This window comes from Abrus precatorius, unplaced genomic scaffold (genome assembly GCF_003935025.1).
Source record: "Abrus precatorius isolate BTA unplaced genomic scaffold, Abrus_2018 Scaffold10, whole genome shotgun sequence".
Taxonomy (NCBI): Eukaryota; Viridiplantae; Streptophyta; class Magnoliopsida; order Fabales; family Fabaceae; genus Abrus; species Abrus precatorius.
In genome coordinates, this window is record NW_020874292.1 from 20340241 (window position 1) to 20363002 (window position 22762).

A 22762-nucleotide genomic window follows, 5' to 3' on the forward strand; every position below is an offset into this window, starting at 1 on the left:
CTTATATTTATATTTAAAGTAACTACATAGATAATAATAAAATAAGAATAAAAAATAAGTGCGATAGCAGCTTTTACTTAGAGGTATGTGGTGTGGTTGTGATAGGTTTCTGATTTGTTGTAATGTAGTGAATATAATCAATGAAATTTTTTATTATAAATTTTATACCAATAAAATTGCTTAAGAAAAGATAAAAAAATAAAATAAAATTTTTATAATATTAAAAATTTATAATAACTTTTATTATTGAATAATATTAATAAAAATATAATTATTTTATTATCAAATTAGTTTACATATATTCAAATTTTTATTTGTGTTATTGATAATTATTAAATAATTGTAATAATTTTTATACAATTTTATAAATAATTTTTAAAATATTATTTGAGCATTAATTATAAATATTTTCTTATTATAAAATTAATATTTTTATTTTTCTCAATTTAATTTTATAAAATTATAAAATTATTAAATATTTTAATTATTTTTTATGATAATTATATTTTGTTTGTATAAAGACATCTTATATTCAATAAATAAAATCACAGTAAACACATAAAATTAATAACAAAAAATAGCACTTACAAAATTTATTGAATCAGTTAAAAAAAATTATATTTTAAAAAGTAAATAAATATCGTCATTATAAAAATTGTAGATAAAAAATATTTATATTATAAAATTCATAGATGCAGAAAAATAATATATAAATATAGGAAGAATTATTAAAATTTATATTTAAATTAAAATAATTTATATTTCTAAATTTTTATCTTAATTAAAAAATATGTGATAAAACTTAATATAAAAATTTAAACTTAATATACTCTATATATATATATATATATATATATATATATATATATATATTGACAACAATAATAACTATTAAATTAAAAAAAATTCAAAATATTTAATTTTATTTGTTTAATTAATTTATTATTTTAAATTAACAAATAAATGTAAAATTAACTACACTATAACATTAATGTAATATAAAAAATATTACTGATACAATAAATTAAAATACGAACTTATATATTATATATAAATTAATAAATTAACTAATAATTTAATTTAAACACATAGAAGTTACAAAAATATATATTATTATATAATTTATTTATAATTATATTATTTATATTATTTGCTACATGGTCTGATTATATATATATATATATATATATATATATATATTATAATAAATTTTTTATTTTATTTTGTTATCATTTTTTAAATAAATTTTTACTTTCAAATAAAATATAATTCATATTTAAGTAATTTTTTTTATTATAAATAAAAAGAATTATAACATAATATATTAATATAATAATTAAATAATTATATTAATAATAATAAAGTTAAAAGTATAAAAAATATGTTAATATAATTTTATTATTTTATTTTTTAAATTTTATTTCGTTTAGTTTTGATTACATCTTATTTTTTGTTTAAAGACTTATTTATTCTTTAAATTATTTAAATATAATAAATGTAATAATTTATTATTAAATAAATTTATTATTTAAAAAATGTAATAATGTATAAATATTTTTAATTTTTAATGAAATATAATTTTTATTTAATATAATTATAAATAAATAAAATTATAACATAATATATTTTTTAGTAATAACAGAATTAAGAATATAAAAAATATATTATTAAATAACTTAATTATTTAAATATATTTTGACAGTTTTATTTTTAAATTATAATATATATATATATTCAAGCCGGCCTGTCAGGCTTAATTAAGCCTGTCTTATTCTTAAAAAAATTTTAAGTTTGGTTTGTTTATTAAAAAGGTCAGGCCAGGCTTAAACCAGGCCAAGCCACAGGCTCCTGTTAGGCGGCCTGACCTGTTTTTATCTCTACATGTATGATTTTGTATCGTTTAACTTCAATCTATGTATTGTTCATTGCTTTTTTTTTTTTTTTTGAATATCTTATTTTGTTTTTATTCTCAAGTCTAAAACATCTAACTTTAGAGGTTAAATTGATATGCTTAAAGACATACCACAAGACATTCACAAAAGCAGTTCATATAAATGATACGGTGAAAATTAAAACTTTACAGTAGAAATTATGGTCCTTCAAAAATCTAGTACCACTAGTTCTTCATTGGTAAACTCTTCTAAGAATGATTCGCATTATCTAGAGAAAGTAAACAAAAGGTTCAAATTGCCTCGGCGCTTAAGTTCAACATAGATTCAAATAGGAAAAAATTACTAGTCAGTTAACTAGTCATAGGTGGTTGGAAATATATTCAACGGCAAGATAACAGGAATGAATTTTATCAGCTTCCTTGTCTGGGATCTATAGCTTGAATTGCTCTTCTAGTGCTATTATAATTTTCACATTGTCCGAACTATTCAAATCCTAATTCTTCTAGAAATAGATATTTGGAGTCACTTAAGGGATAGAAAAAAACTAATAAACACATAAAAAAAAAATTATCTATCATACTTACACTTTATAAAAAAGTTGTATTGTTAAATATGCAAAATGGAATAATGAACATCACAATCAAATTAAAGAAAATGTTAGCAACATTTTTATAAAGTGCTAAACACAAGATAAACAAAAAAAAAATTAAAAAAACAAAAGAAATCTAATCTATTTAATTTAATGATTTGCGTGTTTAGAAGTTGTTCTGAAAATAATTTTAAAAGCTTCTAAATGAAAATTAGTTTTATGAGCAAAAGAAAAGCAAAATCAAAGATTTAAGAAAAAAAAAATAACAACGATCAATATAAAAACTTGAATGGAAGACAATGTACAGTGTACATGGTAGAAAAAAAAATATTTTTATAAAAACAACTTATTTAAAATTTTTGTAAAAATTAAAAGATTAAAATGAAATAAAAAAATAAATTGAAAGACAAAATCAAAATTCATCTTAAAGTTAAATAATGAAAACACTAATTTTACCAATTTTAAATTTTGAAGTCTAATTATGATATAATCTTAAAAAACATAGGTTTTTTCTCCAATATTTTCAATATTACTTAACAAAATTTTTAACTTCCATTAACTTTGTTTGGAACTTTTGCGTAAGACATGAAAAAGTCCAAACCTTTTATGCGGGCTAATTAAATCAAAAGAAAATTGTGATTTATCAAACCCAATAAAATAAATTTTATCAAGTCTATGTGAAATACAAATGCAGATCTTACAAGCCCAATTTATGCCAATCACTTTTTGCTTACTATCATTGCTTTCTTACATGCCTAAATTATTTTAGCCTTTAATTTTCTTAAATTTAGATCTCTTTCATTGTTGTTATCCTTAAGAAAAAATTGATACGTAATAATATTTTAATTTATTACATCATTATTTAATTGTCAATAGGATAAAAAAATATTAAATTCAAAAAAATTGAGGACTACAATAAAAAAAATTAAAAGAACTAAAATTAAAATTTTGTAAAAATTATAAAATTTTAAAAAATATTTAAACCTTAAAATTTTTTACCTGAACAACATATAAACATAATATCTTAAGTATTTATAGCATTATTTTTAATTACAATTACAATTTTATTTTTATAACTCATTAAAAACTGACACTAGTTGTTAGCCTAAAATTCTAATTTAAATTACAAAATAACATGAAAGACAGTTAGAATTCTGCACTTCAATTTTACCTATTTTTATTTTGCATTCTCTTCAACTTTCAATGAAGGTAAAAGAGAATACCCGAGTAACAAAAGTGCTTTGTTTGTTTCAAAAGAAAAAAATTATGTAAAGAAAGAAAATTTTTATGTGTTTGATGTTTTGTTTTATGTGAGTAAAAATCATATTGTTTTTTTAAGATTCACGAAACACTTTTTTCACACAAAATGTTGAGCTTTTGTGTGAAAAAGGTGGTGGAATTTTTTGTATTTTTTTGAAAATAATTTTTAAAATAATTTTAAAATTACATTATTAAAAAAATATTATATTAAAATTTTTAATTTTTTAAAATAAATTTTTTATTGTTATTATAAAAATATTTTTTATATAAAGTATATATTTTTTCCATCCATTCAAACGAGTAATTTTTATTTTATTTTTTGCTATTTTTTTCTTATTTCTATCTATCCAAATAATGCTTATTTTTCAGCTCATTTCTCATGTATTTGTTTCTTATCATTTTTTTTTTACTTAAGAGAGATGGATATTGGAGCATTTTGTAAATTGCTACATAAAATTACTTTAGAATTTATTTAATAATAAATCATTTCCTAATTTTTTTTATAATAATCACTTCCATGGCATGATAAGACGTTATGCAACGGTATTTATAATAATCATTTCCTAAAATTAAGGGTAACATGAGATTGAATTTTTAATTCTCTTTTAACAGATTCTTTATAATATATTATTAATGTAAATCAATCAATGTTGCAAATAGAGTGTAAAAGTAAAAATTAAAAAAAAAGCCATATAAAAATATTAAAAGCAACAACAAATTAAAGAAAACAACTAGTTTAAATGTACATGACATTTAAATGAATGTACAACTAAGACAAAATATTATTGATTTCTTTTTATTGGGTCTAATGTGTATAGAACATTGAAAATTATTGAGATACTAAGTGTAAGTATTTGAGTGTAAAATTGTAACTTTAATACTATGTTTTGAAATCCTAATTATAGACAAAAATATAAAATAACTATCTACTAAAAATGTTCTTCTACAACATAACTACCTAAATCACATTTTTTAAGTCAGTTTCGCATGTCATTCACGACATTTGTTGTGTGTTTTCACCTTCAACAACTAATAATTATTTTTAAAGCATTACAATTTGGACACAAATTTTCTATTTTTTTCTGAAGACTGTGTACAACAGAGATGGTTTGAATTGACTTGCTTGATGAAGTAGCTTTAACTAATTCTTAACAACGGCTAACAATGATAATATTTTTTTAAATCACCTCAAAATATTTTCTCTCAACCAATTTTAACATTTTTGTGTTGTACAACTTTACGTGCAAACAACCATTCATGAACCAGTTGAAGGTTTATTAAAATGTCATATTTTGACTAAAAATTATGTTTTCTTGATCATATCTTTCTTACAAAAACTAGTTGAAAATTCTTTCATTTTGATTAAAATTCTATGTCCTTTCCACTAAAACTTCATATGTTATTTTCGATCATCATTTATTTCATAAAAATATGTTGAAAAAAAAAAAACTTTATAAAGGGAATGTTACAAAATTTTAGTCAAAATATATACTTATGTTACAAACAACAGCTACAATCTAATGCTACAATATAAATATTTTGAAAAGAAGTCGTTAATTTTTATCTTATATTTCTCTGCCAAAATAGTTTAAATGTACTTCATTTAGATTGAGCCTTATTTTGAATAAAAAAACTTATTATTATTTGAGAAATTTTCATTTCTCCAAAGCACGCACAAAGCAAACTAGAAAAAGTACAAAACAGATAAATACTGATGCCGATTCTTGGTGGGAAATGGATTCTCTCCTGTCTGCGGGAAAATGGATTTGCTTAAGCCAATCTCTACAGTCTCAGATTTGCATAAGCAAATCTCTATAATTTCAGATTTGTTTAAGCAAATCCCTCTTTTCTTGTCTCAGCTCTCCTTCTCTCTTTTCCAAGTCCTGCTCTTCCTAATTAAAATTTAACTTCGATAATTAAGCTCTAATACCATTTTTTATCTTATAGATTATCAAAGCACTAAAACTTTAGTTTTAAGTGAAAAAAAACTGATATAAAAATATTTAAACCACAGCACCTAAATTTTGTAGGAACAAGAATTTATATTGTATATTGAAGTTGAAGTGCGTGCAGCTGACTCATGCAGTTCTAGATTAAAAGGAGAAATGAAAACGATGCAGATAACTTAGGAAAGAGAACAAAAGTTAAAAAAAAAAAAGGCATCACAAGACTCATGCACTTGTAGTTGACACGTCACAAAGGCGTCGACTTAAGTTGCTATGAATTACTATTTATTTGAGCCCCATTTTGACATTCACACTTCACCTTTTCTTCCTCAGAAGCATTATTTATCCTCTGCAATGCAATTAAAGTCACCATTTGTGTAGACATATCTATCATATTATATATATTTGTGTGCTCTGTAGTGAGCTAGAAGATATTTCATATACAGTAGCATTTGTAGTGATGATGCCCTTTGTTTTGGTTCTCTTATTTTCATTCGTAATGGGCAGTTCTAAGGGTCAGCTTCAAGTGGGTTTCTACTCCAACACATGTCCTCAAGTGGAGTCCATTGTCCATGCAGTTGTTAGAGATGCTGTTCTCTCTGACCACAATATGGCTGCTGTCTTGCTCAGGCTTCATTTTCATGACTGCTTTGTTGAGGTTACTGTATATAATAATAATGATGATATAATTTGTGTTTCTATGTACATGTTGATGTTTCTTTTTCATCAATTTTGTTTTTATTCCAAGACATGGATCATTTCAGGGGTGTGATGGTTCAATTCTGATCGATAATGGTCCACAATCAGAGAAACATGCATTTGGACATCAAGGGGTGAGAGGGTTTGATGTGATAGAAAGAGCCAAGGCAAAATTGGAAGCTTCTTGCCCTGGTGTGGTTTCTTGTGCAGACATAGTGGCATTAGCAGCCAGAGACTCTGTAGTCATGGTCCTAACTAACTTAATTAGTTAATTCATGCTTTTTTTCTTGATATTTCTATCGTTGAATGATTATCATTAATTAAAGTTGTTGTTAACTTGAGAACTCTGCATTTGTTTGTTCTTTTAAGTTGTTATATACTATGTTTATGTCTGAGGAAGTGTTGGATGATATTACATTATATATATGCAGGCAAATGGTCCAGGATACCAAGTTCCAACAGGAAGGAGAGATGGGTTGGTCTCAAATGTTTCGTTTGCAGGTGATATGCCTGATGTTAGTAATTCAATTCAGCTACTCAAGGTCAAGTTTCTGAACAAGGGCCTCACAGTGAAAGACCTAGTCCTTCTCAGTGGTACTCTCTCTCTCTCTCTCTCACACACACACACACTCGCGCTCGCATCATGCCAAATAGGTGAGATCATGGTTGGTGGAGAGGTAAAGTAATATGAACTTGTCTAAAGGAAAGCATACTACACCACATGCAATGGCCAAATTACCAAAAATACAATGTTTATAAATCTACTTTGTTCACAGTCACACAATGAAAGCAATTGAAGATGTTTTGTACCCAATTTGGGAAATTGATGGAGAAGTCCGGAGAATTATTTGCATACTGAGATCATATCTTATCAAGTCGCTTTATCTAATCCTGACAAATTTTCAGGATTCAAGAAATGTTGACACAACAACCACCATTATTATTTAATTAGCCGGAGACTGACCTAATAAAACAACATGGGTCTTAGTATTTTGGATTTTGAACAGTGCCATATGTTCCATTTATTCATTTAGAATAATGTTGGTTTGAATGAATCGATCCATGTCCAAAATTAAAATAAAATAAAGGATCTATCGGATTTTCTATTCAGTAGAGGTGTACATTAGTAATAGTGATATTAATGATATGAGAGACCTTGATTTAGTTCATGGCTTTGTATCAAATTTAGTTGTTGCTTACTAAATTATAATGAAAAATAGAATTGCTAAGATATTAAGTGATATTTTATTAATTTATTAAAAACAATGATTGGACCAATAGTCTGGCCTTGAATCATATTACTATGTGCGCTAGTATGGTTTCACTTTTCCCAATTCACTAGATGTTGACAGCCTCAGGTTTCGTATCAAACCTAACGCCAAATAATGGTTGATGGCAATACTTAAATTACAAATGGTGCACATGCAGCGTTACAGTTGTAACCCATATGGTTGATATTGACAATGATCTCTGTTTGTCTGTCTGTTTCTCACCCCCCCCCCCCCCTTCCTTTTTCCTTAGGCTTTTTTGTTTACTTCAGAAGAGCCAATTTACAGGATTTCTGGGACTCATATAATATAAGCTAGCGTAACAAGCAAGTAAGGAAAACAAGGGCTATGGTGTTTTTAACGGAGGGTGATTGATTAATTTGGTTTCCCAAATTGGCATTATCAGTAACTTAGTGTTACATCATAAGAATACAAATTTTATTAGAACTTTAACAACTTATAGATAATTTGATTTCTCTCATGATGTATGTCAGTTATCCTGACGAAATGTATCAAACAGCATGTTAAGTATTAGCATGGAGTCAATGTGGCAACCCACTTGACATGTGCCATTGGTGCACATTAATAGTAGAGAACAAATTGATTCATGATTGAAAAGGTCAAAATATTTACAACTATAATAGTAAAAAGGAGTCACATTTGCAAATAAGTGTTACATATATATTGTTAATTTCTTTTGATGGTGATGACGCATTGCTGTATATCAGCTGCACACACAATTGGAACCACAGCATGCTTCTTTATGACGAAAAGATTGTACAACTTTTTCCCAGCTGGTGGGGGATCAGACCCTGCTATTAGCCCAAATTTCTTACCACAGCTGAAGGCTAAGTGCCCTCAGAATGGAGATGTTAACACTCGCTTAGCCATTGATGAAGGGAGTGAAAAGAAATTTGACATAAGCATCTTGAAGAACATAAGGGAAGGTTTTGCTGTGCTAGAATCTGATGCAAGGCTCAATGATGACATAGTCACCAAGAGTATTATTGACTCCTATTTTAGTCCCTTTGGTCCATTTTTTGGACCTTCTTTTGAAGCTGATTTTGTTGAGTCAGTTGTGAAGATGGGCCAACTTGGAGTCAAGACGGGTTTCCTTGGGAATATTAGGCGTGTGTGCTCTGCATTCAATTAAAGTGAATAATGATCAATTTGATCATAATATTATATGCCTTCCTGTTATGTTATTTTTGGGGTGGAAGGATTCTTGTAAATCTCTTACCTCATTAAATCTATTGTTGCCCTGTAATTCAACAGGTCAATGGGTTCTTAATGAAAAGTCGCACTATTATTGCTATTTTGGCTTTGAGTTTGGATAGTTCGAAATCATAATTTGGACAAAGGCTTGTCTCTATGCAGTTTAAAAAATCGTGGTTTCAGGCTTATAATTTATTATTTTAGTGTTATTTTTTTATTTTATGCCTCTTAACTTCATAGTTTTTATCTTATTGTTATATATTTTTTTATTTTAATAGTTAAATAATTTATATTTATATATAATATAAAATTAATTACACTTACTTATTATTTTATGTATTTATAACAAAATTTTTAAAATTTATGATTATTAATTTATTTATTTTTCTATGCATTTATAATAAAATTTATGATTGTTAAAATTTGAAAGGTTTAAAGTCACTTTTATATGTTGTAAAATTTATTATTTTCAAAATTTAAAATTTAAAGACATTTTTATATATAAATAATAAATTTATATATTATTTTATATATTTATAATAAAATTTATAATTATTTAAATTTAAAATATTTAAAGTTATTATAAGATATATTATATAAACAAATTTATTATAAATTACATTAAATTAAAATTCATTATAATATTTTTTATAACATAAAATTGAAATTATAATTAATTTATAATTACTATTTTTAAATTATATTTAAGGCAAATTTATTAGAATTGATAGATATATAATGTTAAAAATAAAAATAATATTAATAAAAAAATAGTAATGATAAAACTGCTATGAATTAAATTTAATAAAAAAATTACTAATATTATATATATAAAAAAAATTATTATTAAATGTTAAAAATAGAAGAAAAAATATTCATTAAATGATAAGAAAGTATCTTTGTAAAAATTCAATAAAGTTCTTAGGTTACCTTTTAATTCAAAATAAAATTGCATCTTTGTTTTAAGTTTTATTAAAATTTGAATGGTATTAATTTAAATTATTTTATTAATTAGTTTAATATGTTATATATTTAAATATGTACTTCAAACTCTAAAATATACTTTGAATTAAAAAAACTTACACTTACACAATAAAAAATTTAAAAAATATTTATTGTCAAATGTTAGTGATTAAATTGCAAAAAATATTTTTACAAAAATCTAATGAAGTTTTTGAATTACCTTTTAAGTGAAAATAAAACTATATTTTTGTTATAAATTCTATTAAATTTGTGTGATATTGATCTAAATTATTTTATTAATTAATTTAATATATTTTATATTTAAATATGTACTTTAAACACTAAAATATATTTTAAATTAAAAAAGTATATTTACAAAATTATTATTTTATATTGTATATTATTAATTTTTTAATAAAAAGACAAGAAAATTATAATTTAGATGAACAAATTATATTTAAAATTGATTGTACCTACTTAATACTATATGTATTTACAACAAAATTTATAAATTTTTTTATTATTAAGATTTAAAAATTTTAAAATCACTTCTATATTTTGCACATACTTATTACTCTATATATTTATAATAAAAATTATGCTCATTAAAATTTATAATAATCAGAGTCACTTTTCTGTATAAATAATAAATGTATATACTATTTTATATATTTATAATGAAATTTATAATTATTAAAGTTTTTGGTGCTATAATAAATTTATTATAAAATATATTAAATTAAAATTTATTAAAAGTAATTATAATATTTTGAATAACTTAAGAATTAAAATTATAATTAATTCATATTTATTATCTTTAAATTATATTTAAATAAAATTTATTAGAATTGATGGTTATATAATATTAAAATCGATAATAACAAAATTGCACATTTAATTAAAAAAATTATTATAATTATTATATATTAAAAGTATAAAAAAATTCATTATCAAATGTTGAAAATAGGAAAAAAAATATTGATTAAATTATACAAGAGTGTCTTTGTAAAATTCTAATGAAGTTCTTAAGTTACTTTTTAATAGAAAATAAAATGATGTCATTACTTTAAGTTTTATTTAAATTTAAATGTCATTGATTTAAATTATTTTATTAATTAGTTTAATATATTCTATATTTAAATATATATTTTAAATACTAAAATATACCTTTAATTAAAAAATTATATTTACAAAATTATTATTTTATATTGTATATTATTAAATTAAATTTTCAATAAAAAGTCAAATAAATTATACATAAATAAAAAGGCAACTTTTATTATATTAATTTTTTATTTTATAACTTTTTATATATCATTAAATAAGAGTAATATTTATATGACTTTTGAAAACTTGTCTATGGTTTTTTCTATTATCTTTTATTACTTTTTGTATTATATAATCATGTTAACGGTCAAAAGTTATCTATATAAGTAAGTACATATATTTGTATGTTGATAATTTTTTATTTTGTCTCACTAAATTATATTTTTGTATTTCATTTTAATTTGTTGACTAAGTATAAAACTTTAGTATTTTTAAGTGATATCATGTATTGAATTTTATCTTTAATGGATTAAATATTATTAAATCTATCAATATTTTTTTTAATTAATCCAATGAAGTCCTATACAGTGATATCAATATTTTATTTTAAAATTTATAAATAAAAATATTTAAAAAATGATTAAGAAAAATGATGAAATTTCATGTTATAAATATTTAATTATTTTTATAGTATTCATAATATATTATAGTTAAAATATCTAAACTAATCATTTTTTTCATTACCAACACAAGTTGATCGTATTAATTGAAAATGAATTTCATATTATTACAAATAACTATTTATTTTTGTGTTTTTCATACTTTTGTAGGAGAACAACAACTTCCAATAAAGATAAATTGATATTTTTTATAATCTGAATTCAACAATAGATGATTAAAAAATAAAAGTGCTGAAGTACTCTAAGAATATATCGTAAGAAAGAGTTAATCAGTATTGATATGTAATTGCTGAAAATGTATTAGCATTTATATTGTTTTCTTATTATAAATTTATTATTTTTAACAAATCCTAATTATGTTGTCTTTTATGTGTTGTTATATATTAACTAACTTCTAATTGATTTATTTTTTATTTTTTGACTAATTTTTTCTTCTTATAGAAAAATTACATACATACTTCAACAAGGAGGGGTATTACTCATAAGTTCAAGGATATACTAAAGAAAGGAAAAATATTCTTCATAAAAAATATTCTTGTCAAAAAAATACTAAAAAATCATCTCATGTTGCAATTTTATGACATAACTATTATGAAAAAAATTAGACTATAGCATAATTCCTTATCGTATTTTTTAATTTGTGAACTTTGAAAATTTAAGAAGTAATTGTGAAAATAACGTCTTAACAAGTATTTTAACATAAAATTTTACTTAAATATGTTATATAACGTCTTAGCATACAATTCCTCTTGAAAAAAAAGTAACTGGTCAAAAGTCAACACAAGATTAATGTCATAACACTTCAATTACAAGATATAAGGTATAAACAATTATTTTAAAGTTACAATTTATTATTAATTAAAAAATATTTTAATTTTAGTTAAATCATTTATAAGAAAAATAAAGTAAAAGTAACAGTATTGGATAATTTTATTGTATTGTTTAAAAAATAATAAAAAATAATGTCTAAGATTTCAAAAAAAATTATTTAAATAAATTATATAGGTATGATTCCTATTTAATTATAATAAATATATGAGTGTATATATTATAGGTAATTTTTTTTCTACGTTAAAATCAACAACAAAAATTTACATCAAAATAACAAAAAAAAAAGATTCACGTCAATATTAATGTATAAAAAGTTATTTATTTTATAGATTCATTAAAATTATATTAATTTTTTCTTATTATAGTGATTATTGATAATATTTTATATTTTTTTACAAACTAAATTTTTAATTATTCATTATCATTTTATTTTTGAACATTTTATAATGATAGTACTATAAGATTACCAAATTTGAAGAAAATAAAAAATATATAAGATTTATAAAAAATAATATAAACTCATAGGCACATAGATGTGGTGGGTGAGTTTATTACTAAAATTTTTTTACATACACAAAGATTCAAACCTAAGACTTTACTTAAAGATACTGAGTCACTTGTCACTTTGACCAATCTCTTCCACTGATTTACATAGACATATTTACTATTATAAAGTAATTTTTTAAGTATTATATAAATAATTTAATGTTTTTCTTAAGTTTTAAATTTTTTCTTAAATATGTACTAATTTAAATTAAAAAAATCAATAAATAACATAAATAATTAATAGTATAGAAATACAAATATTAAATATATTATAAATTTGTACATTTATAAATCTAGTTATAAATTATATTAAGAAACTTTTCTATTGTATACAACTGAACGACTATAATTTTAGGAGCAATGCCCCAGAAAAATGGTGTTCCAGCCGGTGGAGAAATTGTTGTCACAGGATGTAGGAGGGATAAACTATCTTCAATCATAGAGAGCCTCAATCCTATAATAAGTGCTTTGCACGTATTTAACTGTTCTGGTAGTTGAGAACCAATCTAATAAAAAAATATTAAATAAGATATATAGTTGGATGGTGAAAATTTAAATTAAAAACTGGGAAATTTTAGCATTTATCCGTAATTAGAAATCTTACGTTGGTTGAATAGGTCAACGGGTTAAGGGAAAATACAATCTAAACATTTGTCTTACCAAGTATAGCAAAGGCAAGAATGTCATCATTAGTGTCAATTGCTTTCTAATGGGTAATGCAGATATTAATATCATTGAATCTTCTTTGGTTTCCAATGTTTTATGCTACGAAAACGGGCAATGCTTACACAATTTGAGCTCAGCTTGTAATGCTTGCACAAGAGAGAGGAACAGAAGGAAGGAAAGAGGAATCTAAGGACAGATAGAAACAACTATCTATCTTTTCATTCCTTATCTTTCCTTCGCCTTTCCCTCTAAGCAATTATCGTTAAGGTACAAATCACAATTACCCTTTTATTTCTATATGTGAAAAGAAATCCATACACATTTGTGATTATGCCACAATAATTATCAGTTCAAAAGTCTTATTCTGCCCTTCGGTGCTCTCCAAGCAGGTAGGATCATTCAGAATATTTTTAATGTTCTTTTTAGGTATCTCCATAAATTTAAAACCTATAAATACTTTGTTTTCCCACTAAGTATATAAAACGAAGTTCATGTTACAAATTTATGCAAGAATGAAAATTTATCACATTTGAACAATTTGAAATGTGTTAAAATTATGACACTTGACAAAATAATTTAATAGATTTGCAGGGTGCAGCAATTTTGAACACATTTCATAAGGTGATATTGTTGAACCAAAGTTGAGAGCAACAAAATCAGCACATTTAGCTCCCACATCCATAGCAAATTAAAACAATATTTAGAAGCTAAGAACTAAAGCATGCCTCCAAGCTCAATCAGAAGAGCCCTTGGGGCAGTGAAGGATCAAACAAGCATAGGCCTAGCTAAGGTGGGAAGCAGCACCTCACTTGCTGACCTTGATGTGGCCATTGTGAAGGCAACAAGGCATGATGAGTACCCTTCTGAAGAGAAGTACATTAGGGAGATTCTAAGCCTAACATGTTACTCAAGGGCATTCATCAGTGCATGTGTTAATACTCTCTCAAGGCGTCTCAGCAAGACAAAAAGCTGGACAGTGGCTTTAAAAACACTTGTTTTGATTCAAAGGTTGCTTTTAGATGGTGATCCAGCATACGAGCAAGAAATATTCTTTTCAACTCGACAAGGGACTCGCCTTCTCAACATGTCTGATTTTCGAGACAACTCAAAATCTGGTTCATGGGACTTCTCTGCATTTGTGCGCACATATGCATTGTATCTAGATGAAAGGCTTGAGTACAAGATGCTAAGCCGGCGTGGAAGGCGTAGCATGTATGGTTTTGATGAAGATGATGAGGAAAGGGAAAGAGAAAGAGAAAAAGAAGCGGGTAAAGAAATCATTCTAAGATCCACACCAATGCGTGACATGAAGTCAGAGAAACTCTTTTCCAAAATGCAGCATCTGCAGTTGCTGCTTGAGCGCTTTCTAGCTTGCCGCCCCACAGGTCTGTAATTGTAATTACTAGACCACAAAATATGCTAGTGAAAATATCTTTTCACTCAAAATGTGTCATTTATTATCTCTCATCTTGATTAAACATGTTTATTTAATCAAGTATGTATATCAATCAGTTTACATTATTATTTAACATAGATGAATAATCATTTCCTTCTTATTTAGTGTTAACACATTACATGCACAATATTTTCTCATGGTTATTTTAATGCATCAGGAGGGGCAAAGAACCATCGAATTGTGATAGTGGCTCTCTACCCAATTGTGAAGGAGAGTTTTCATATATATTATGACATATCAGAAATACTAGCTATCTTAATTGACAGATTCCCAGACATGGAGGTGTCAGATTGTGTTAAGGTGTATGACATTTTTTGCCGTGTTGGAAAGCAATTTGATGAGCTAGAACACTTCTATGCATGGTCTAAGAGCATTGGAGTTGCACGGTCTTCTGAGTACCCAGAGCTTGAAAAGGTAACTCCAAAGAAACTAGAGGTCATGGAAGAGTTTATCAAGGACAAGTCTGCCTTGGCACAAAACAACAAAGTTGAAGTAGAAGAGAAAATTGAAGAAGAAACCGAGGAACCAGAACCGGAACAGGAACCAGAAGAGGATATGAATGCAATCAAAGCACTTCCACCACCAGAGGAAACCAATGAGGAACCAGTTGAAGTAGTGAAAGAAGAGCCAAAGGAAGAAAAGGTAGTGCAAACGGAGGGTGATTTGTTGAATTTAGGTGATGACATGGTGACGAGTGAAGAACATGGGGACAAACTAGCCTTGGCTTTGTTTGATGGGGCAGCACCAGCAACAGGTGCAACACAAGCACTTCCATGGCACGCATTTGATGAAGAAGCAGATTGGGAAACAGCATTGGTACAATCAGCTAGCAACTTGTCGAACCAAAAGCCTGCATTAGGTGGTGGGTTTGATACATTGTTGTTGGATGGCATGTATAAACAAGCAGGAATGAATGTAACCATGCAAGGACAAGGTTATGGGGTGAGTGGAAGTGCAAGTAGTATGGCACTTGGTTCAGCTGGAAGGCCTGCAATGCTAGCATTGCCAGCACCACCAACATCAGGGAGTGATTCCAATTCAGGAAGTGTTGATCCATTTGCAGCTTCATTGGCTGTGGCACCTCCTTCTTACGTGCAAATGTCAGAGATGGAGAAGAAACAAAGTTTATTAGTTGAAGAACAGATAATGTGGCGGCAATATGCGAAGGATGGCATGCAAGGACAAGCTGCACTCGCTAAGCTACAACCAAATAATAATAATTCTAACATGGGAGGATATCCACAGAACTATGGTAATTACTATCGTTAACTAGGATAGATTTTTGGTTAGTTGACGCCTTATACCCACTCCTTCTCCCTTTTTCTTCATTCTAAGGGGTTGTAAATTTTACTCACTCCATTAGAAGAAAAGAAACGCGTGTTTTCCATCTTTTATTAGGAGCATGGATGAAAACTGACATTAAATATTAGTGATGTCTGATCACTCTCAAAGGACAATCAGAAAAGGTATCAAACTGACACTGTTTTCTTCTTCTGTGCCTACTTCAGAAAAGGTTTTTGTAAACAACTCTCTCCCCACAGCACAAACTAAAAAGAAACCATCATAAATTTTTCCTCTCCACTTTTAAAAAAGTAAATTACTATTACAATTTCTAAAATTGAGAATTTTTCAATACACCAAATGTATCTCTTAACAAAAAAATAAAATAAAAAATACTCCATTTCAAGGGTACAAAGATCAATGAATAATTTTCTCTTCTTATAATAAAATTTTATTATTTAAACTACTAATATATACACATACATGATAAAAATCTACTTTAAATATATACGAAAAAAAATTTGTACTAATATAAATCTAAAAATTTTTACATTCAATTTAAATATTTTATTTAACTTATATATAAAATAATAAATTATAAAATATTAGATATAAATTAAATAAGAGACTTAAATAGAGTGTAAAATTTTTTAAACTTATAACAATGTAAAAAGACTCTGTCTATATATATATATAATAATAATAATAATAATATTCTATTTTTATGGAACAAACAATATTTTTATTCATATCCATAATTAGGAATAAAATCTTTATTAGTATTCTTAAAAAAATTCATTATTTTACAATTAAAATTCATCTTAATAACCAACGTGTCTTTTCTATTTAAATATTATAAATTTAAAAATTATTTTTTTATTTTTTGGTTTTATTGAAATTGTTTTCTTGTTGGGGTGGATTTGCAACATAAGCATAAATTTCGCCACACTAATGACAAAAGTGTTTATTTTTTTATTTTTTTATAATATACTTCACTACGTTGCAAAATCATAAAGATCAAGCCATGCACTCAATGATTTTGTCACAACTTTGATGAAATTAAGAGAGTTTCGCCATCAACAGTGTATAACTCATAGCGTAATTACACGTGACGGTGACGTTAATAATTTTGCTATAAGAATTGCAAAAGTCTTAAAATTAAATTTTAAAAAAAATTAAAATTTCAAAATAAATGGGTAGAGAGCTTTCTGAACAGGTGGCAACACCGTGATAGTTGCACTCTGTTAATAGCTAAATTCAATTTCGCCACATTTTGGCGAAACTAATAATTGGCTGACACGTGACAGTGATACAGTAACCGTTTCTTGCCTTTTTTTTTTCCCCCTTTTTCTTTCTTTCCTCTTTTTATCTTCTCCTTCTTCTTAAGACGTTAGTTTCTCTTCTAATTTTTTCTCTCAACTTTGTGTACGGTGTGCAATATTTATAGTCAAAATTTCTCAATTTTTAGACTTTTATTTGAGATATTAATCATATTATTTGTTTTTATATATTTTATATTTTGTTTTTTATTTAAAAAATTTGAAAATGAAAAAAAAATTAATTTTATAAATTTTGTAAATTATATATGATTGGTGACTAGTGGAACAATTATAACGAAGGTTAAAAAAATGTTAGTAAAAATTTGTTTGTTAATTTTAAATATTTTTACATTAATTTGTGTTTAGATTAAAATGTTTTAAAGAAATAAAGTTGTAGTGTAATTGACTAAAATGTAATTTTGTAATTAGTTGTTAGAAAACAAAATAATTTAATGATATTTTTTAAATATATGTTTGCATAATTTTATTAATATGATGTTGTATAATATATTTTTTATATATTTATTTAGAGAATAATATAAAAATATTTAACTAAAAAAATTTGATAATAATAATGAGTAATATTAAGTTTAATTGTAATAAATATTTTTTACACCCATTTATTATTTATTTAAGTATGGTTTAAAAATTTTAAATTTTATAATTTAATAATAATATAAAAGTTAATTTTATTTAAATAAGTGATAATAATAATTTGTATGCAATATATATATATATATATATATTGTAAATATTTAAAATGTAATAAATTAATTAATTTATATGTAGGTAATAAGGTTTTTTTATTTAAATAAAATAATATTTTTTATAAAAATTTTACTAACTAAGATGTAATAACGATATTCTTATATGTAAGTAATTTAAATGATTTTAATTTAAATCTATTAGTAATATGTATGTAAATTTAAAAGATACTTGGTGCCACGTTAGTAATATAAATTTTTGTAATGTAAATGTAATCATAATTTGTATCTAATTATAATTTTTTTTAGCTTAATTATGTTAGTAATTTAACTTTTTTTTAATGAAGATGTAATTTAAATTTGTTTGTAAATATAAAAAAATATTATGTTTAATTATGTTAGTAATTTGAATTTGTTTAAAATATGATCATGATTTGTATGTAAATCTAAATAAGATTTTGTTTAATTATATTATTAAAATTAACGAAACTAAATTATGTATTGTAATTAGGTTAGTAATTTAGACTTTTTTAAATGAAGAATTAATAGTAATTTGTATGTAAATATAAAAAATATTTTTTTGTATTATGTTAGTAATTTGTTTTTTATTTCAATGTAATCATAATTAGTATCTAATGATAAAAATTATTATGCTTAATTATGTTAGTGATTTAAATTTTTTAAATTAAGATGTAATTTGAATTTGTATGTAAATAAAAAAATATTTTCTAGTATTATGTTAGTAATTTGATTTTTATAATTTAAATGTAATCATAATTTGTGTGTAATTATAAAAAATATTATAGTTAATTTTGTTAGAAATATTTTTTAATTAGGATGTAATTATAATTTTTTAGTAAATTTAAAATTTAATATTTAAATATGTTAGTAATTTGATTTTTTTTAAAATGTCGTAATAATTTGTATGTAAAGATAAATAAAATTTTGTTAAGTTATGTTATTACATTTAAAAAGTTCAAGTTTGTATTGTAATTAGGTAAGTACTTTGATATTTTTATTTAAGAAATACTAATGATTTGTATTGAATTATAAAATAATAGAGTTGATATTTATATAAATAATATGATTTTAAATTTAAATTTATCATTATGATGTAATAATAATGTCTGTAAAAATATAAACTATTATTAATGAAGTTAATATTTGTATTTAAATATTTTTTATGTATAAATGACATCATCTTTATGACAGAATAAGATTATTAGCAAGTTGATATTTGCTATATTATTTGCGCCAAAATCGTGCCTTTGAAAGTTCTAAAAGAAATTGTGATGTCAGATACTAACACAAGTGATTATTCTGTGACAATTTTTTTTAAAAAAAATTCAACACTTTTACCAATGCAAAACTATTGAAATTAATTAACCCAAACAGGAAAATAATTTTAAAAATATAATAAATTAAGAATTTATCTTTTAATTTACATTATTGTACAAATCGTCCATGTAAAATTTTAATTAAAGAAAACTATTTAACTTCGTACATGTAATGAACTCAAGGCCAATCAACACTAGCCCATTTGGTTTAAATTTAAATATCCACATATATTAGACCAATCACTTATTTTAATGGACCTTTTTTAATATAGTAAAACAATGCAAACAACCCAGCTTCAAAAAGTTGGCAAGTTTAAATTTGTTTTTCTTCATTGATGTTTTTTTGGGGCAAGCTTCATTGAAGTTTTAATGAACCTATAAACACTTGTGCCATACAACACCAAAATACTTTTTGTATTCCTTATTGTTATTATATAACCATATTATAAATTTATAAAAAACTGCACTTGAAAGGAGCCTATTTTGTAAAAATGTTGTTATTTCAATTTGACAAAAACCAATGTATCAATTCCTATATACTATTTAAATATTAGTAAACAAATAACACAGCGCTTCAGCTTCTTCCATCGTGATATGGAATTGCAAAATAGAGGTATGCTATCATTTCCTCACTGTTCACAACAAAATTTCGGAGTTCATGAAGTGCTTGTTTGGAATGTGTCCAAAAACAATCATGTTAAACCAAATTTTAATGTAAAATCAATAACTAATCATAAAACATGCTATAACTAATCAGAGTAACTACTTCAAACCAAACTCTTCCAAATCATAGAAAAAATCATTTTAACCACCCAACACCATCTAGTGATGACATAAAACCCACTTTGCAAACGTATTCCGGTAACTGAGCATTTAAATCTAGATAGCAGTAGAACAAGGGCACTTTCAAGACTGCAATCCTTACAAAGGGTCCCAATAGTTCATCAGCGAGGTAAAAACTTAACAACTCATCCAAAGCGCTCCAGACAATTAGGTAACCCCGAAACAACATATACTAGTATAAAGGCGTAAAAATGTAGATTTCAACCATTAAAGGAAACAGGCAGTCACTGATATTAGCAATAGTTTTCATTTCTCAACAAAATGTATTGCAAATAGTAAAACATAACTAACACAAATCCATAGTGAAACAAAACAAACCAACATTTCAGAAACAGAAAAACTGCAAAAATCTAATTCTCCACCTAGAACAGAGAGGTTCCCTTGCCCTTCTTGTCTCCGCCAATCTCAAAATGCTTGCACCTCTGCACAACAGAGATAAGAACTGACCATTAACCACACACCCAATGCCAAACAACCAGGTTAAACAACAAAAGCGTGCTTTGATTTCATCATACAAACCTTAATAGGATGTTGGGAGACATGCTTGCAACCCTGGCATTGCAACCTCAGAACAATCTTCTTGGTGGTTTTAGCCTATTAAATTAAAACAATTAATAAATAAATTACAAAAAAAGGGTTTATATGAAACAAATAGAGATATAAAAAGGAGCAAAATGGGTTACTTTCTTGTGGAAGACAGGCTTGGTTTGACCACCATAACCGGACTGTTTGCGATCATAACGTCGTTTTCCTTGGGCAGCAATGCTGTCCTTACCCTTCTTGTATTGAGTAACTTTGTGCAGTGTGTGTTTTCTGCATTCCTTACTCTTGCAGTATGTCTTCTTCGTCTTTGGAACGTTCACCTATTCACAACAACAACAAAACCCAATCCAATACGGTGAAGACATATTTCTCAATTTCAAATCTAATTCACTTAGCCAAGGCTATAGCACAATTCCATTGATCCCAACGGAAAAAAAATTAGAGTAGATGATAATAGCAGTGTTAATGGTTCCTGGTGAATAATAACAAATGAAGAAAAGGAAGTGACAGAAGGTTACCATGGTGACGGCGCGTGCGATCGGAGTCTGGAAGAGGCAGTGTTTTGTTATGCGCCGCGAAAATGAGACACCAAAGGGCAATCCCTGAACTTTAATGGCTTTGGGAATTAGGGTTACGTGGAGCCGAGGGCTGGGCTGGGCTTTGTTTTCTTGCTAGAAAATTAAATGAGGCCCATTCTGACCCAACGTCCATTACCCACTACCAAAAATATGAGCCGACTGAAACTTTGGTATCATAGGAGTTTGTTGCCATGATTTGATTTTAAAATGAATTTAGACAAATAATTTAATCATTTAATTAGTTAAAATAAATTATTTTAATAATTTTTTCATGACTATTTTTTATATAAACTAAAAATTATAATATGCTTCTACAAATTCAAATAATCTCTTACAAATACGCTCATATGACATTAATTTATCCACCAAGCAAATGGCGTAAGGGGCTCGTTGCTAATCCTCCTAGCTTAAAAACTTGGAATACCATCCTTTACCTACTGTTCTTAATCCATTCGCAATTTTAATTTATAAATTTTCGTATGATTTTATTTCATTAACAATAGAATTAACATTTCTTTTGCTGTAAACTTTTTCTAGAGGGGAGCCTTTATTCTATTTAAGTGTTTTACTTTGTTTATAGCATAAGACATTGTTTGAAAAAAAAATATTAAGTAACGTATTCAAACAAATGCTTAATGTTTTGACTATATTATTACGATTAGGAATAGAAATATGTCAGACTGTCTAATGGAGATATACTACTTAGCCTTTTTTAAATCATATCTTAACTTGGTTTATTTTAAATAATAAACTTAATTTAAACTTTTTAAGAGGTTTATTTAATTAAATAGGTAATGTTTGACAACTTAAATTTTTTTTTATTAGGCCTGATAGAATATATTAAATAAATTAAATCTTAAAATAAATAAAATTTTTAATTAAAAACTAAAGTTAGAAAGTACGCCTATTACATATTCTTCGAGAAAAAAAGTGTCATTTACTATAATTTTTTACGTTACTATTGTTTAATCTATTTTGTAGACAATGCTATAATATACTTTTGTGTTTTATTACACATTTAGTAATTTACTTATTTAAATAAAAAATATAAATTTAAAAATAATAAATAGATATATATATAATTTTATTACAAATATTT

The 22762-nt window shown here is 25.1% G+C and overlaps 3 protein-coding genes across 3 annotated transcripts; 2 read left to right on the forward strand and 1 right to left on the reverse strand.

Annotated features, from left to right (window-relative positions):
• Positions 1-6147: 6147 nt before the first annotated feature.
• LOC113853005 (peroxidase 43) lies at positions 6148-8807 on the forward strand. The gene is made up of 4 exons (XM_027483434.1): positions 6148-6345; positions 6452-6634; positions 6818-6980; positions 8383-8807. The coding sequence occupies exons 1-4, from the start codon at positions 6148-6150 to the stop codon at positions 8805-8807; spliced, it is 969 nt and encodes a 322-aa protein (XP_027339235.1).
• Positions 8808-14323: 5516 nt separating this feature from the next.
• Positions 14324-16327, forward strand: LOC113852021 (putative clathrin assembly protein At1g03050). The gene is made up of 2 exons (XM_027482282.1): positions 14324-14987; positions 15216-16327. Exons 1-2 carry the CDS (start codon positions 14324-14326, stop codon positions 16325-16327), a joined length of 1776 nt encoding a protein of 591 aa, XP_027338083.1.
• Positions 16328-20751: 4424 nt separating this feature from the next.
• LOC113852824 (60S ribosomal protein L44) lies at positions 20752-21673 on the reverse strand. The gene is made up of 4 exons (XM_027483197.1): positions 21604-21673; positions 21226-21405; positions 21062-21136; positions 20752-20964 (listed from the first exon to the last, which is right to left on the reverse strand). Exons 1-4 carry the CDS (start codon positions 21604-21606, stop codon positions 20905-20907), a joined length of 318 nt encoding a protein of 105 aa, XP_027338998.1. The 5' UTR covers positions 21607-21673; the 3' UTR covers positions 20752-20904.
• Between the last annotated feature and the right edge of the window lie 1089 nt (positions 21674-22762).

Coding starts and splice junctions, on each gene's coding strand:
- LOC113853005 (XM_027483434.1), top strand. CDS start 6,148: ATGATGCCCTTTGTTTTGGTTCTCTTATTTTCATTCGTAATGGGCAGT. Junction 6,346..6,451: donor TTCATGACTGCTTTGTTGAG/GTTACTGTATAT, acceptor GGATCATTTCAG/GGGTGTGATGGTTCAATTCT. Junction 6,635..6,817: donor CCAGAGACTCTGTAGTCATG/GTCCTAACTAAC, acceptor ATATATATGCAG/GCAAATGGTCCAGGATACCA.
- LOC113852021 (XM_027482282.1), top strand. CDS start 14,324: ATGCCTCCAAGCTCAATCAGAAGAGCCCTTGGGGCAGTGAAGGATCAA. Junction 14,988..15,215: donor TCTAGCTTGCCGCCCCACAG/GTCTGTAATTGT, acceptor TTAATGCATCAG/GAGGGGCAAAGAACCATCGA.
- LOC113852824 (XM_027483197.1), bottom strand. Junction 21,137..21,225: donor AGCCTGTCTTCCACAAGAAA/GTAACCCATTTT, acceptor TTAATTTAATAG/GCTAAAACCACCAAGAAGAT. Junction 20,965..21,061: donor TCTCCCAACATCCTATTAAG/GTTTGTATGATG, acceptor TCTGTTGTGCAG/AGGTGCAAGCATTTTGAGAT.